This window comes from Myotis yumanensis, unplaced genomic scaffold (genome assembly GCF_028538775.1).
Source record: "Myotis yumanensis isolate MYYU_CA2020_CCGP unplaced genomic scaffold, mMyoYum1.0.hap1 SCAF_16, whole genome shotgun sequence".
Lineage (NCBI taxonomy): Eukaryota > Metazoa > Chordata > Mammalia > Chiroptera > Vespertilionidae > Myotis > Myotis yumanensis.
Window position 1 is genome coordinate 23571379 of NW_027223767.1, and position 16223 is coordinate 23587601.

General features: G+C 50.1%; 2 protein-coding genes across 2 annotated transcripts in view; one reads left to right on the forward strand and one right to left on the reverse strand.

Annotated features, from left to right (window-relative positions):
- The window catches only part of ASIC2 (acid sensing ion channel subunit 2), an 825099-nt gene that overhangs the window by 375616 nt on the left and 433260 nt on the right, over positions 1-16223 (forward strand). The gene's annotated exons all lie outside the window — the stretch shown is intronic.
- On the reverse strand, positions 15346-15707 carry LOC138994410 (large ribosomal subunit protein P1-like). Its single transcript, XM_070394311.1, has 2 exons — positions 15632-15707; positions 15346-15574 (listed from the first exon to the last, which is right to left on the reverse strand). The coding sequence occupies exons 1-2, from the start codon at positions 15705-15707 to the stop codon at positions 15363-15365; spliced, it is 288 nt and encodes a 95-aa protein (XP_070250412.1). The 3' UTR covers positions 15346-15362.

A 16223-nucleotide genomic window follows, 5' to 3' on the forward strand; every position in this document is an offset into this window, starting at 1 on the left:
ACCGGTTTCGGCATGCTATTTTTCTTCTTAAAAAAAGTCTATTGAGCCCTGACAAGTAGCTCAGTTGGTTAGAGCATCGTCCCCATACGCCAAGGTTTCAGGTTTGATCCCTAGGCAGGGCACATACAAGTGTCAACCAATGAGTGCATGAATAAGTGGAATGGCAAGTCGGTCTCTCTCTCTCTCTCTCTCTCAAAATCAATTAAAAAACAGTTTATTGAATCATACATTCTGGTGTGGGATGAGAAAATTAGTATATTTTTAAAAATAACAAGACCCAGCTTTGGTGAAAGAGCAAGGAAATAAGGCTCCTCATATACTGCTGAGACAAATCCAAGTTGTCACAACTTTACAGAAAAGTTGGCAATGCACATGAAAAACTGAAGTTCACTGTATTATTAGCTGAACATTTCCCAATGCTAGAAATTGCCCACAATATTTCCCATAAAAGGTTGACTTTTGCAGTCTTATTTATGATGGGAAAGCTGGGAAAATCCCAAATGTTTAACAGAAGGGGCTTTAGATAAATAAAGTATGGGACACCCATATAAGGGAAAGCAATCTTTAATAATAATAATAATAATAATAATAATAAATAACTGGGGAAGAAACACGTCCTCAGACCTTCAGGCCCTATGCTGAGGTGCAGTGTCCCCTTTGGAAGCAACTTGCTTTCTCTGGGTATATCTCCTCCCCCCTAGAGAGTCCCCCGGGATCTGACAGTTGCAGGGTGGTGAACTCAAGTCATTTGATTCTTCATTTATTCATTCATTCTTTCTCTCCCTCATGTATTCAGAGTTATTTTCCGAGTGCCTAGTAATATGCTAGGCACTGGGCTATGAAAATAAAAATAAAAATGTGACTGTGTCTTCAAGGAATTCACAGGCTAATGGGAGAAGCAGCACAGACCATGTTAATACTGTGTGAAGCATTACAGTAGAAGAATTTCCAGGTTCAGGGACAGGGGCATCTTTAAGGGCTTAGCCTTGAACTCATGGGGGAGAGTGGAGACTTGCACAGCCCACTGATGGGCTTGTCTCTGCATCCCAACGCCCAGCCCTGGCCTCGCTCCTGAAAGGACCCAGACAGAGCTGTGTGGAGGGATTGGATGCTTGCTGACCCCCCCACCCCCCAGCTCTAAACCTCAGTCATTCTAAGAGCAGATTGGTGCCAGCTGGCCAGATATGGGAGCCGGGTTCTGAAAAATGCTCAATAAAAGGGAAATAAATTGGAAACCGCTGCTCCCATTGTCCTCCTGGCATCTGAAGAGCCGCCCTTTATTCCCCCGTCTCGTAGCCAAATGAGCTTCTGCCTCCAGTCAGGGCCCTTGGGTCCACTGCCCAGTGGCAGATACTTCTGCACGGAACAGCTCATTGGCGGAGCTGAGATGACTAATAACAGCTCCTGACAGCCTTTCATGGTTTTCCCTAAATGTTCCTTCCTGCACACAGAAAAATTTAATAAAAATATGGATTAAAGTGGAGACTGAGACCAGGAAAATCAATGGTCTCTCGGCTGTGTTATTGTAATACGTTCTGTGCCTGTGCCACTGAGCAGGGGAGAGGGGGTCAGTGGGTTCAGAGATCTGCCAGTGAGGGAGAGGCAGAGAGGAGCTTCCTGGGAAGGGGCACTGTACCTAAGACAGGGGTGGGGGCGCGTGGATATCTCTAGGCTGCTCTCAGCAAGGATGGGGCATGAGCCAGGGCGTGCTGTGTCCTAGGTTTGCAGGGGGTCTGAAACCTCCTTGGCTGATGTGATGGATAATCTGCTCTGTGTAACAACTTTACTTATTATATGTAAATTAATTAATTGTTCCCATGCAAAGCAATAGTATACGTAGTCCCCCACCCCTGAATTACTACGTTTAGTTAACAGCAAAACAAATTGGTTTCCAAAACATGCAACACCAGCTTAGCAGCCGGAAGCATGTGAATTATACAGGACTTTCTCCTCTATTTGTTACAGTGGTGCCCAAAGTGCCTCTAATTGGGTTTGCTGTGCTCCCTATCTGTCCATTTTGTTCCTGATTGTCTTGAAAGCAGTTAAACACTGCTGTCTTGAGATCTTCTCTGTAATTCAGACTTTATGTCATTCAGGCCGCAGACCTCCACCCCCAACCCTTTTTGGCACATTCCTGAGGGATTCTAAATGGACCCTGTGCAGGGGCCACTCCGTGAGAAAGCTGCCATTCTCAGGGACAGGGACGAGGCGGGTCCTCTCCCCTGGGCCGCCTCTGTGGCAGGGACCCGATTCTCCACGTACGGATGGCAGCAGGGGCTCTTGCCACACCTGCGGGCACAGCAGGTACCAGTTGCCCAACGTGAGATGGTAAATATGGCGTAGATCTGTGCAAGCTGCAGGATCGATTATGGAACACACGGCTACGTCAGCCTCCAACTGTGTGTGTCAGGTTCCTGCATTCTCCTGGGCTCCCCCAGGCTTGTGTGTGTGTGTGTGTGTGTGTGTGTGTGTGTGTGTGTGTGTAGAGCAGTTGTAGAACTAGAACAGACACTGCCCAAGAGACATGAGATGAGGGTTCAGGCTGGGCAGTGCTTCCAACAAGTTCTCTGGCTTTGGAAAAATCATTATTCTCCTCTTGACTCCCTTTTTCCATCCATAGGATATACAGGTTTTTGAGGGGGATTCTTTTCACACTAGAGTCTCTTGGAAAAGTCAGACGTCAAAAGCTTGGGGCGGGGTCCGGGTCTTTTTATAAAGTCACAAATAAGTCCTAGGTGGGCCTCCCTCCAGCCCTCTGGCTCCTCCTGCCTCTCACAGCTGGCTCTGTGTCCACCCTCCTGGAGTTTCAAGCCTGCACTTGCCCCAGCCACACGCCCAGGGTTGAAACTCCCCCCTCACCTTTTTCTCTGAGGACTCCAAGGCGCTCTGCACCGGGGGGGAGGAGGCTCTGTTTGTTGGGTTCAAGGGATCCTGTATTCTGTTGTAACATCATTTTATTCTAACCCTGCCTTCCCCCACCTGTCGGTCACATTGTGATGTGCACATTACCTGAGCTGCTGAGGTTGGGCCCAATAAGACAGCAGACTAGATTCCAGATCCGTCCAGAGAGGACAGTAAGACACTTCAGAGGAAATCCGACTGAGCACCAAAGAGGGGGCAAAGCAAATGTGATCCCCAAGGGCTACACGAGACTCCGGTGTCTGGCTACAAACCCACTTTGTCATTCCTGCTGTCCATGCCCATCCTACCACTTCCCCACCTGTGCCCACTCTTCTCTCCTTCCCCCTCTCAACAGAACCCAGGAAGCTCCTATGGGAGGAAGCCTCATGATACAAATAAGCAAAGGTTTTGGAGTCAAGCCAATCTGGATTCTAATCCTGACTGTTTATATCCCTGGGTGCTGTTTGCACCCGTAGGGGCACCCCCCTGTTCAGCTCTGGGCACTGTTCCCCTCCAGCCCATTCCCTCCAGACATCTCTTTATGCCTGCAGGGCCAGGCTTCCTTCCAGCCTGTGGTGGAGACCACTTCATCCATCTGGCCACACAGCTAGACTACATTTCCCAGACACCCTGAGTTAGGTTGGATCATGTGATGAAGTTCTGGCCAATGGAACATGGGCAAAGGGTTGTAGGACACTTGCAGGTCTGGCCATAAAAAACCTCCCTTGTGATCCTCTTCTTCACAGAGTCTCTGCTGATGAGTTCAGGGCAGCATTGGAAGCCACCTGAGCTTGGCAGATCCTCCATCAGCTAAGTCCCTGAGCACTCCCCCGTTTCCCCTACCCTCACTAATGCTGATTGGATTTTCTGTGGAGTGAGGAGTAGACTTTTGTTGAGCTACATCACTGAGATTTGGGAGCTTACCTTTTATAGCCCCGAACATTATTTAATTGGTATACAGCCACACAGCCAGGTCATTCCTGTCTCCCAGGGGACAGATCTGGAATCCAGTCTGCTGTCTTTTTGGGCCCAACCTCAGCAGTTAACCAGGGCATCTGGGTGTAGCCATGGGAGTGGTGCCAGCTCTTCACTTTTCTATGCATTTCTTTTCTCCCTTGTCCACTTACCCTCCTCCTGCTTCTCTGAGTGCTGGGCCAGGGCAGACAAGTTCCCAGCAAAGGAAAGAAGACTATGCAGGCCTCAGAGGATACATTTCTCAGGGGCTGCAACCGGCCCCATGCAGGCACCCCCCCCCCCCCCCCCCCCCCAGTAAATGATGCCTTTGTGTGAGGATCACGCTCCTTCCATGCATTGCGCAGTCACGTGTGCAACTATGCTGGCATCTTAGTCAGACTCAGAGACCAAGGGAGGGAAGACAGGGAAGCGTCCAGCAGGGACACCCATACAAGGAAACTGACACCCCCCCACCCCCCCACCCCCCCCACCGCTGCCACCTTGCTAAATAAACTCCAGGTGCACACTGACCCAGGGCACTGTGGATGTCTGTTATCCCTGTTGCCATGACAACCAGTCACAGTACATGTTGACAAGGGTGATTTTATTCCTGCTGGGAAGGCAAAGAAAAGCATGGCCCATGGAGGACCTCGGGGTTCTGGAGGTGGTGGAGGGTGTAGAGCCAGGGGAAGGCCTAGTGTGGGGACTTGCAGGCTCCCTCTGCAACCTGGGAGGTGCTGGGAAAGGGTGCAGGCCTGCCTCTCAGAGCCCCTGGGAGGGCTCTAGGTCTACTCTAGACGGGGAAGCCTTGGGGAGAAAGGGGCAGGGTAGATGTTACAGTGAGGTGGGGGGGCAGGGTGGATGGTAAAGCTTCACTGGACAGGCATCTTCTGAACCCTGTCTGGTCCTACGGCTGGGTCTGCAGCCGGGCGTCAGATGCACCTGGTCCTGCCCTGCCCACGTGGAGGTGGCACTCTCATGGGGCCTCCATGTTCCCTGGCTGTGTGTACCCCATGTGACACCCAGTTATTCTGTGTTGTTCTGGAGAATCTTCAATGTTAGGAAGCCTCACAGGGCTTTGAAGCAGAGCGGCCCTCCTGTTGGCTCCAGCCTCTCCTGCTCAGTGAGCCTCCCCACGCCCCTCTGTGTCCTTCTCGGCTGGCTGTGGACTGCACAGCCTCAGCTGTGTGGGTATTGAGGGGGGTCTCCTGGGGAGTCTGGGGAATGGCCTTCCCCACCCCGCCTCACTGACATTTGTGCCCCGGACCCCGGAGCAGCTGTGCCATGGATGACCACAGCGTCCTCCAGTTCTGGACCTAATCTCACCGGGGTTTCCCTCACATGTTCAAAAAAGCATTTTTCCAAAAGCAAGTTTATAGTCATGTCTTATTGACCTGTTCCCGAGCTGTGTGAGGCAAGCTGGGCAGATGTCAAACTTCAGGTTTGCCGATAAGGATGCTGTCCCAGGCTGATCTCTTCCTCTGTGAGACAAGAGGGTTCTAGATGGTCTCTAATGTCCCTTCAGCTCTGACTTCCTGTGACTCTAATATGCACACACATGCAGGAGAGACCCCCTACACACACACACACTCACACACACATGTGCACACACAGGCACTGGAGCTGATGGGCATTATGTGCGCACGGGCATGGCTCCATGTTGACTGTGTGATGTGCACACACACGCAGTCCAAGTGGTGCTGTTTCTCCCCAGCAAAATGCACACTGCTTTTGCCCTGAAACCGGGCTGCAGAATCTCTGCTCTTCCCCTGTGTTCACACTCAGTGGGAACCACTGGTTCTAACTCCTGAAGATACAGAAAATGGCTCAAGCTACGTCCTTGACCCAGAGGATAGGGAGTAACCAGCAAACGCTCCGTGGCAGAAGCCAGCCTCCCCAGGGAGGCCCTGTGGTCAGTGCTGTCGGTCAGGGCCCCAGCGCTGAGAGGCAATGATCTAACCAGGGAGAAGAAGCCAGAGGTCTAAGCATGAGCTCAGAGTGTGGGGACTCGGTGAGATTCGCCCTCATCACCAGAAGAAAAAGCAGGTCCCCAGATAATCTGGATGAAGTCTCCAGTGACCTGCCAAGAACCTGAAATTCCATGAATAGTATCTCTTTCTCTGAGGTCTGCGAAGGCCTCTCTTGAGATGAAAACAGTCCCCAGGGGGAGTGGCACAGTCGGACACCTTGGTTTCTTCTTTCCTAACCCTTCGGCATGGTTTTGTTAATCAGTGTGTTTTTTAAAGCCACATCACAGGATCTTGAAGTCATGGGATGTAGGCTAAATATATTTGGATAAAGAAACGCTGTGGATAAAGGGTATTTTGAAGGCATTGTATATGTATTGAATTTTGAGGAAAGAAGGAAAAAATCTATGAAAGTAAAACAGAGATGACAGGCAGCATCAAGAAAGAGACAAGCCCGGACACCAGGTCCCAAAACCATCCTTCCCTGTCACCTGCAGCATCACCTGAGGAAGATGCCTTCTCTCCGGGTCTCGGTGCCTCACCCACAAACTGAGGGGCTGGGCCACAGGACCTCGAAAGGTCCCTCCTACTCTGATTCTGCGCAGTGTTAGGACCAGCTTTACCCCCATGACTACTGTAATCCCAGCAACAAGAGTTCTTTGTAGAGAACTTTCTAGTATGTAAAACTTGTTTGTCCTCATCACCCCACCTGCTTCTTATATAAACAAAACTCAAGTCCCGTAAAGAGCATTGATGTACACAGCAGGGACGTGTCGCCTCTCCAGGGGGCCAGGGTTGCTATCTCTGCTTGCACTCAGCATATTGTAGATGCAACACGGGTGGACAGACTGGAATTGATGAGCTGACACCCCTTGGGGGTTCTAGGAGAAAGACTTGGAGTCGGCAGTAAGTGAGAACCCCCCCTGGCTGTTCATGGAGGCGTTTCTTCCAGCCTTCCACCACCTTTCCTTGCCTGCAGGACCCTCTGGGCATCCTCTACGTTTTGGGAGATGTTCTTGGCAACGCTGGTGACCACAAGAGGCATGTTGCCTGGTTGGGTGGGGACAGTCAACAGGGTTGCTCTGGGTGGTTGACGGGAATAAGACTCCCAGACAATGGAAAAGTCTGGCTTGTCTAGCTGTTTTGCCATAAGCCTTTGACTATGTTGATCTGAGCCTTTAACCAGCAGTAACATCATTCTATGATTTGACAAATGCTGTAGCGCACTGATTGTGGCCAAGAGTGAGCCCAGGAGTCCTGAGTCTTTTTGAGGGCTCATACATGATCTCTGTGACCTTGGGTAGGTTGCTGAACCTCCCTGGGCTTTATTTCCTCATCTGCCAGATGAAGCCATGGTTGCCTGCCCTGGCCCCACCCCAGGCTGCTGTATAGCTCCAGTGAGACCAGGGGTGTGAGAGAGCTTTCAAGAGGGTAAGTCACTCCATTGGTACAAAAGATGCCTGCCCACTGGATTTGATGTTAATAGGGAGGAGGAGGAGAGGAGAGGAGGTAGAGAGAGAGGAGAGAAGAAGGTACAAAAAGGAGGGAGGAAGGACAGGAGGAAAAGAGGGAGGAGGAAGAGGAGGAGAAGAAAAAGGAGGATGAGAAGGACAAAATAGAAGACATTGAGGAAGAGAGGAAAGGGGGAAGGATGGAAAGGGGAGGAGAAGCGGGGGTAGGCTCCTTTAAATCTGCCTCCTGCAGGTCAGGGTCCTAATTGCCTGATGAAGACACTGCTGGGTCTTCCTATTAGACACAGCAATTCTGCTCGAGGCTGATGCTTTAATGAACCCACACCAGAGAGGTGTGTGGGGGAGAGGGGAGCATAAAGGAACAGACAAGTGATCACTCTCCTCATGCTCCCATGTTCTTACCTCCCCTCCCCTACTGTTTCAAATTGTTTTGTTTGTTTTTTTCTGTGCAACTTCCAGAGCTTGGAAAGAATTTGTACGTTCAATTAATCCCTCTTTAATTCTCCACCATCACTTTCCTGGAAGCTTAAATAAGAGAAACTTTGCAAAGGAAATAAGTCATGTCACATGTCATTTTTTGCTTCTGCATCGATGATCAGGGGAAGGAGGGGAGAAGAGAGAGGGAAGAGAGGGGGAAAGGAGGGGAGGGGAGGGGAGGGAAGAGGAGAAGGGAAGGGAAGGGAAGGGAAGGGAAGGGAAGGGAAGGGAAGGGAAGGGAAGGGAAGGAAGGGGAGGGGAGGAGAGGGGAGGGGAAGAGAGGAAACACCTCAAACCCTACCAAGAGGAGGGAGAAGCTCAGAGCTCCAAGATTAGGCACTCAGGACTACATTTAGAACCAATTTATAGACAAGTTGGAGGGAGTTCAGAGACAAGCCACCCAAACAATTAGAAGCAGGCAGCTTAATTGGCCCAGCTTGGCAAAGCAACTGCTAAGCAGGGAGCATTGGGGAGTCTGCAGCCAGAGGAGGCAGCATCAACACCAGCGAGGGGGAGGCACTGTGTAGCTTGTACACAGAAGGGGATCCAGAAAAGAAATGGGGCCCAGAGAAGACAGGATCCAGCTCCACCGGGCCTGGCGCTTGGGTTTTCTCTGGCCACGTGGCGAACCCTCCTCACAGGCCATTCCTCCCTAAGCAACAGCGACAGCAGGGCACTCACTGTTTAATGCAATCTTACAGCCACCCTGCAAGGCAGATGCGTTCATGCCACTTTTTCAGATGAAGAAACAGAAGCTCAGGGATGTTATGTAACTTGCCCAAGATCTCTCGGTAGTAAAAATAAAGATTGAAACTCAGATCGGGTTGGCTTCTAAGTGCAGGCTCATTTCTGTGACACAGCAGCACCCCCTGGGAGCTGTGAGGGAAGGGAAGAGACAGGGAGAGGAGCCCCTGTGGCTGAGGCTCCCAAGGGCTCCTTATCCAGCTGAAGGCTACCTGGGCGGGAAGCCAAAAGATGACCAAGTCATAAGGCGTGCTCTGTGCAGTGCCTTAGACCAGCAGGGCCCCATGTCCTTAGGCCCCTGTGTCCTGAGGACCCCACTCCTCTTTCCAGGTGCTCTGGGCCTCTTTGCTCTCTGAGGTCCCCCTGGAGTGTCGTAGGGAGAGTACTGGACGTCTGGCCAGACAGATGTGGCTTGCAATTCTCCCTTTTACAAAAAAAAATTTAAAAAATGTCTGGCCTCAGGCAAGTTACTTAACTTGTCCAGGCCTGGGCTTACTAACGGCTTAAACAGAGACCACATCTGCCTTATAAGGCTGTTGTAGGAGCACATGGGGCAGTGAGCATGCAGGTGCTCTGTGAATCGCCAGGTGCCGAATGCAAGAGAATGTTATCAGCAACAGTAACCTAATTGCATTCTAACTCACTGTACACACCACTGAGCATCTCTGGGCTTCTCTTACTTCAGGCTCCCACCTGACACACCCATTCCCCAATCCACACACGCCCTGGTCTGCAGTGGGGCTGGCCTGGAATTAGAGCTGACCCAGAGGTGGCTCTGGAGGCAGGCAGCTGGAGAACACCAAGGTGAAGACTGGGTCAGCCATCTGCCTGGCAAGCAGAGGCGACCGACGTCAGAATGTGACCAGACGCCAGCACTGCAAATGCACAGCAGATGGCCCATGGCCGCCTGGAGTCAGAGATGCATGGAATCGGTCATATAAACCCGGCTGGAAAAGCGATGTCAGACCCAGCAAGACGTCTTGTACCTGATGGGACAGAGCCCAGAAATGGAGCAGAGGGAGGGATGGGAATGTGAATTGAAAGTAATAGCTCCAGGCGCTTCCTGGCACTTAGAGGCACCTTTGGGCCTCCTTGATTGTTGGGGCATTGGCAGGCCTAGGAGATGGGCTCTCCTGTGGCCGTGGTTGCCCGGGTCCTGTTGACACCATACGAGGAGCAGCAGATGCAGCAGAAAGGGAGGTGCCCTGGGGAGAGCCCAGGCTGGACTCGAGTCCTGGGAGAATCGGGCCTCACTGTCTGGACCTGGAAATTACTCCTGGCCCTTCAGTTACCTCTGCTGGACACAAACTATAGAAGAGCCAACACTTAGCGAGTGCCTGCTGTGTGCCTGGCTCTGGTCTAAGGCTTCACATGGCTGACTCCTTGGGTCCTTAAAGCATCCCTCTGGGGAGATGTCATTATTATGCATTATTATTGCTATTTCCCAGAGGCCCCAAGGGGAAACCAGCCCAAATGGCAAAGCTAAGATTCACACCTAGGTTTTCTAGCTCTGGCGCCCCCCACCCTTAGCCACTGCATGCTGCAGCCTTTTACATCAATCCTGGGCATGATCCCATGCACAGAAGGGTTGATGGTTTGATTTCTGGTCAGGGCTCATGCCCAGGTTGCAGACTCAGTCCCCAGTGGGAGGTGTGCAGGAGGCAACAGATTGATGTTTCACTCTCACATCAATGTTTCTCTCTCTAAAAAAATAAATTAAATAAAAGATAAAGAGATGGTTTCTGAGGTTCTTCACAGAATCTCAGAAAATCAGTGATGGGCCAGACCTTGAAAATAATATGGCATGATCTGCTCCTTTTACCAATGAGGAGACCCAGACAGACAGGTGCCCTGCAGTGAGCGGACCTCCAGCTCCAAAATGCAGTCACTACATGATTCAAAGGCATCGGAAAGAGGAAGATTTATCTCTCAGACAGATGTTTGGCTGGCACCACAGCTGGGTCTGCCCACACAGTTGCTGCATTGACAGTGCATGTGTTGATATCACCAAAACCTCTCTTCATCAAGACCTTTGGATATATGGCCAAAAAAAATCTAAAGTAGTGCTTCTTGGCTGTTGTGGTTCACAGATGCCTTTGGGAATCTGGGGGAAGGTATGGATTATTTGGCAAAAAAAACCCAATAGACATGCATTCAGTTCGGGGGAGGGAGATGATGAACCCTTTGAAGCTCCTCCATGAATCTCTCTTGGGGTCTGTGAGCCACAAATTATAAGACTCTTGCTCTAGGTTATGAGAAAATCAGAGGGAAATGTGTTTCCAAGTCTGTCTCAGAGAGTCTTCAGAATCTATTCTATTCTATTCTCTCGGTTCTACCCTTCTCCTTCCCTTTGGTCCAAGGTAGAGAGTCCCTGCTCTCAGAGCTGTCACCTCTGCACCTGTCCTACTGGAATGGAAGGGGTCGCCTTGGTCTCATGTGCCCGTGGGTCAGCCATGCCCAGCACGTGTCCAGGCTCAGCACACATTGTGGGTTGATCGTCAATTTATTGCACTGAAGAGAGTGAGTAGAAAGATTTGCACATTCCTTCAAGATATCTGGTCCTTGGCTTTTCCTTCCCGGGCATAGGGTCAGAGACAGGTGTGACAAAGGACTTGGCTGAAGTCAGTTTCCCCAGGAACAGAACCTGAAATGGGGATTTGGTGCGAGGGTTCAGTGCTCTCAAACACAATCAGTAAGGTGTGAGGGAGGCAGGAGAGAGCGAAGGGGAAACTAGGCAAAGCCCCACCCCAGAGATATGAGTATGTGTGAATAGCCAGGCACCAGGCTTTTGGTCCCTGTATCAGTCAAGGCATGACACTAGAGACTCTCCCTGGCGAGGTGACACCTGTCGGGACCAGCAGAGGGTGATGCTCAGGAGAAAGGTGCAGCTGTGGCTGTGACAGCCTATACATACTCCCAGCAGGTGAGTTGAGGGTATGGTCCAGATGATCTGGCTGGGACAGCGACAGTGTCTACTACGTACTTTGTGTGCCAGCTCAGGTCAATGGAAGGCAGCTGCCTAGAGCATTGCGTTGAGAGAGGGTGAGATGCCATACAGGCCCTGGTGCAGCCGGAAAGCACCATGATGGATTAGCCACACCTGCGGTGGCTAAGGAGCGGCAGCAGGGCTGGCCATTCTGAGCCTCGGGGAAACCGGATCCGTGTTTATCGTCAGAAGTCTACAGTGGTTTAGGGACGCTGGGGCAATTTTATGGGTCACACAATTTAGAATCAACCGTGTTAGGTAGGTTTCTGTGTTTTCGCTGCTGTAGGTAGAAACCAGACAGGCAGCCGGTAGCTAAAAGACAGTATCCCTGAACTAAAGCAAAGGCATGACTTAAACAGACAGCCTTTTAGCAGGAAAGGTAGTCACACTCAGAGCCCAGGCAGCAGTATACAACCAAAACTGGGGTGTCAAGAAATGGACAGGGTGCATTTGAGGGCCTTAGCATCAATGCAACGACAGACTGAATGCGAAGGCCCTTATTTCTTGAGCTTCTGTAGCCACAGGGCCTAGCAATATGCCAAACACACAGTGGTTTTTCAATAAATATGGTTTCAGTGTTTGAAACCAAATAAACCAAGCCTTGGGAAAGTAACTCTGAGGTAGGAGGAAATTGCTCTAGAATTTCTAGATGTAGCCTCTCCGACAGATCTGCCAGCCCTGAAAGTGAGAAAAGCAGCCTGGCTTCCGCTGACTCTCAGGATATGGTGGGTGGGTTTCCACTCCTCTCTGTTATTAGCACAGATTTCTGTGTTGGGAGGAACTGGGGATGTAGTGGAGAGATACAGCAATTTGAGATGTCACACTTAGGTTTCATTTCCGTGGTCTTGGCTGTGACTGAAGGAGCCTATTTCTCATCCCATCTATCCATCCATCCACCCGCCCATCCATCCATTCATCCATTTACTCTAACTACAGTAAAATGCACACATAAATTTACCATTTTAATTCATGCATAGGGACTGCAGTGACTGCCCCTGAGGGTCCCTCAGGCCAGGGGAGGCCACTGGGAAGCCCAAAAGTGCTCTAACAAGGACAGCAATGAGGACAATAGCAACAGCCCTGACCACAAACACCTGAACCACCCCATTCACAGGTTTTATTCCTTAAGTTTTGAAACAATTCAGTGAGGTAGGCAGGGGATTAGTTACCACTCCCCAGATGTCCTGGGCAGGGTGGAACTTGGGAGGGAGATAGGACAGGATATGCACCCTACAGAGCACCTTCTGGGGAAACCAGGATTGACATAGGTGGTTGTCATCAAGGAGGGACACGTAGTATGGCTCTTGAGAGGAGAGGGAGCCAGAGATTGTATAATGGGTGGGTCACCCCACTGAAGTGTGCCCTCCCTTGGCATTAATCCATAGGGTATTTTGCTTCCTCCTGCTCAGTCATTCTCAGCCTTCAACGTTCAGTTCCAATAGAACTACCATCTGATCCAACAATGCCACTCCTAGGTACATACCCAGAAGGATTGAAATCAGGGACTCCAACAGACAGTGTGCACCAACATACATAGCAGCGTTAGTCACCAAAGGGCAAAAACAACCCCAGTATCCACCAACAGATGCATGGATAACCAACATGGGATGTGTACGTACGATGGAGTATTACCCAGCCATATGAAGGAATGAAGTGGTGGTCCACACTACAACATGGATAAAAGTCTTGAAGACCTTGTGCTGGATGAAATAAGAGGACAAATACTGTGTGATTCCACTTAACTGAGGTCTCTAGGGTAGGCAAAGTCACAGAGACAGAAAGTAGGACAGAGGTTGACAGAAAGTAGGAGGTAAGTTTTCCTTGGTGCATAGAAAATTAATAGACAAAGGGGAACTAGGATCCAGAGGAGGCAGAGGGGGATGGGGACTTATTGTTCAGTGGGACAGGGTTTCTGCTTGGAATGACAGAAGGTCTCTGAGATGGATAGTGGCGAACTTTGCATGGCATCGTACTAGTATATGAATCCAGCGTCTCTGCATTGTGCGGTTGAAAGGGTTAAATGGTAAATTTATGTGTGCATTTTACTGTAGTTAGAATAAATGGATGGATGGATGGATGAGTGGGAAAATAAATAAGAAAACAAATTGAGTTCAGGGCTCATGGACTTCCGAAAGCCTCCCTAGACCAAACCTGATGGGAGCGCAGTTCTCTGCACCTGCGACACCCCGCTCTCTGATTATTAATGCTCTTGACTGTCTCCACACTGAGCTGTGCCTATGGAACACGTCCTCTTCTACCTTATATTTCTGGCTCTATCCAAATGCCTAGCATAGTATGAGAATATGATAATTCTGTTTTAAATTAATGGGTCTGATATATAGGATATGTTTGAAATACACATCATAGCTTTCAAATACATGAAACAGACATCAACTCCTGTCACGATAGTGGTTGGTTAAACTTGGCTCAGGTTCTTTTTAAATGTATCCGATTGTCCTTTCCATCACAATTTTAATAAGCAACGTAGCAAGGAGATTGATTTGGGAAAATAACTGAACCTCAGATATGAAATAAATGGTAGACAGTTTATTAACAGTTCTTGACATGCACCGATACCCTTGCCAAGGAAATTCCTCTCCCTCTCCCTCTCCCTCTCCCTCTCCCTCTCCCTCTCCCTCTCCCTCTCCCTCTCCCTCCCTGTGACTTGACTTGGACTCCTCCTTTAGGTCTTAACGTGGATACCACCACTTCTGGGGAGCCTCTTACACCAGGTAACACCTGCTCTCCCTGTCCTGAGCTGCCACGAGCTTGCATGCCCCGCCATCTCTCCTGTCATCATATGTGTCACACCGCGTTATATGAACTTGTGTACTTTTTCTGTCTTCCCCACTAGACAGTAAACTCCACGAGAGCAGAGACTGCTACGTGCCCAGCATCTAGAAAAATTCCTAGCACAGGGAGGTACTCAACAGTGTGTATTGAAAGGGTGGCTAAAGGTATAAGGAGTGAATGAAGGCCGTCATGGGGGCATGAGACTGTATAGCGTGTATAGCCAGTTCCTTTTAACTAGCAGAGACAGGGGAGAGAGAGAAAGGTCCAGAGACAGGAGGTGAGTTTTCCTTGGTGCATAGAAAATTAATAGACAAAGGGGAACCAGGATCTAGGCAGCCCGGCTCATGGTCCCATGCTATTTACATTATGACCCTGCTTCCTGCTCCCTGAGAGCTCCATATTTCTTCTGTCTGAGATGATCTATGACCTTGCACCTTTGGGATAAAGTCACAAACTCCCCATGCATAGCCTTTTGAAAGTATCATCCATTTAACAGAGGGATTCTGGAGAACAACGCATCCCAGCAAAATGTCTTTTGTATAACGAGATTTAAAACTTGGACTCGGCTGATGGAGGATAGAATTTGAGGCATTTTGCATTCCCTTTGGGTGTCCTCAGATCTTTATCATGAGACCTGGCTGCTTCCTTAGGAAAGTTCAGATCAAGTGGGATTGTCATTAAGTCAGCTGATAGCTGCTCGCCTGAAGTTATGGTCAAGGCTGGTGGCTGGTGGATATTTAGTATTTCCCTCACCAAGAAACCGGAGACACAGGGTTTCAGGGTCAGTGAAGCGAGTCCATGGTGTTGTCAAGGACTCAAGGTCCGGCTGTTCTGCCCTCTGTGTGCCTATGAACTCTTCCCTCAGGTCCAGGAAGGCTGCCCCGGCCATGAGAGTCACGTCCTTGCCCATCAGAGCTTCAAGGAGGAAGGAATGCAATGAGAGCAAAAGCTGGCTTTCTCCTTCCCAGGGAAAAATCTTCCCTCAAAACACCAGATGGACTTCTCTTTGTGTTTGTTTTTTCCCCAACAGAGGTCAGCTTTTATTGACTGTGTTACAAAAGAGCCAGTTTAGTCCAAAAGACCAAAGCCCATGTCATCATCAGACTCCTCAGATTCTTCTTTCTTTGCTTCCACTTTCTCCTTCTCAGCTGGGGCAGTAGTGGTGGAGGGGGCAAGACCTCCTGCTGGTGCAGCACTAGCTGCAGGGGCAGGTCCACCAGCCCCTACATTGCAGATGAGACTCCCAATGTTGACATTGGCCAGAGCCTTTGCAAACAAGCCTGGCCAGAAAGGTTCAACATTTACACCAGCTGCTTTAATGAGGGTGTTGATCTTACCCTCCGTCACCGTCACTTCATCATCGTGCAGGATCAGGGCCGAGTAGATGCAGGCAAGCTCCGAGACAGAGGCCATGGCGAGGGTGAGTGCTGGGCAAGCGCTGCCGGGAGCAGTGCTAGTCTCCGGATGAAGTGAGGGCCTCACCCCAACTCGGCCTTAGCTTCCTCGGAAGAACCGAGCACTCTTCCAGCAGCTGGGGAAAGGGGTCTCCTTGTGTTTTATGGCCTAGACCTGGGTCACATGCTCACTGCTAGACCTATCACTGCTAAAGGGAAAGACCAGTCATGATTCATGCCTTGAGGTGGGGTACAGTGCCTGTAGTACGTGGAGAAGAAGGGAGCTGCCTACCAGCATGTATGGATGAAGCACACCCATGTCTTCACACTGACCATGGTTGTGATTAAGGACTGAAGTGTGTTCACTCTCTCCCCTTGGCAGAATTAGAAACAGACGGGCACATTAGTACTCTTCTTCCTTTGTCTCGCTTTCAGGTAGACCTGATCTTTCATCTTTTACCCTCTCCACCGCTTTCTCCCCACCAGCAAAGGGTCAGGTGGTAAATATTTTCAGCTTTGTGGGCTACATGATCTC

Excerpts from the sequence above, each read along its gene's own strand:
- LOC138994410 (XM_070394311.1), bottom strand. The coding sequence starts at position 15,707 with ATGGCCTCTGTCTCGGAGCTTGCCTGCATCTACTCGGCCCTGATCCTG. Across the intron at positions 15,575-15,631 it reads TGAAGTGACGGTGACGGAGG|GCTTGTTTGCAAAGGCTCTG; the intron begins GTAAGATCAACA and ends CTTTCTGGCCAG.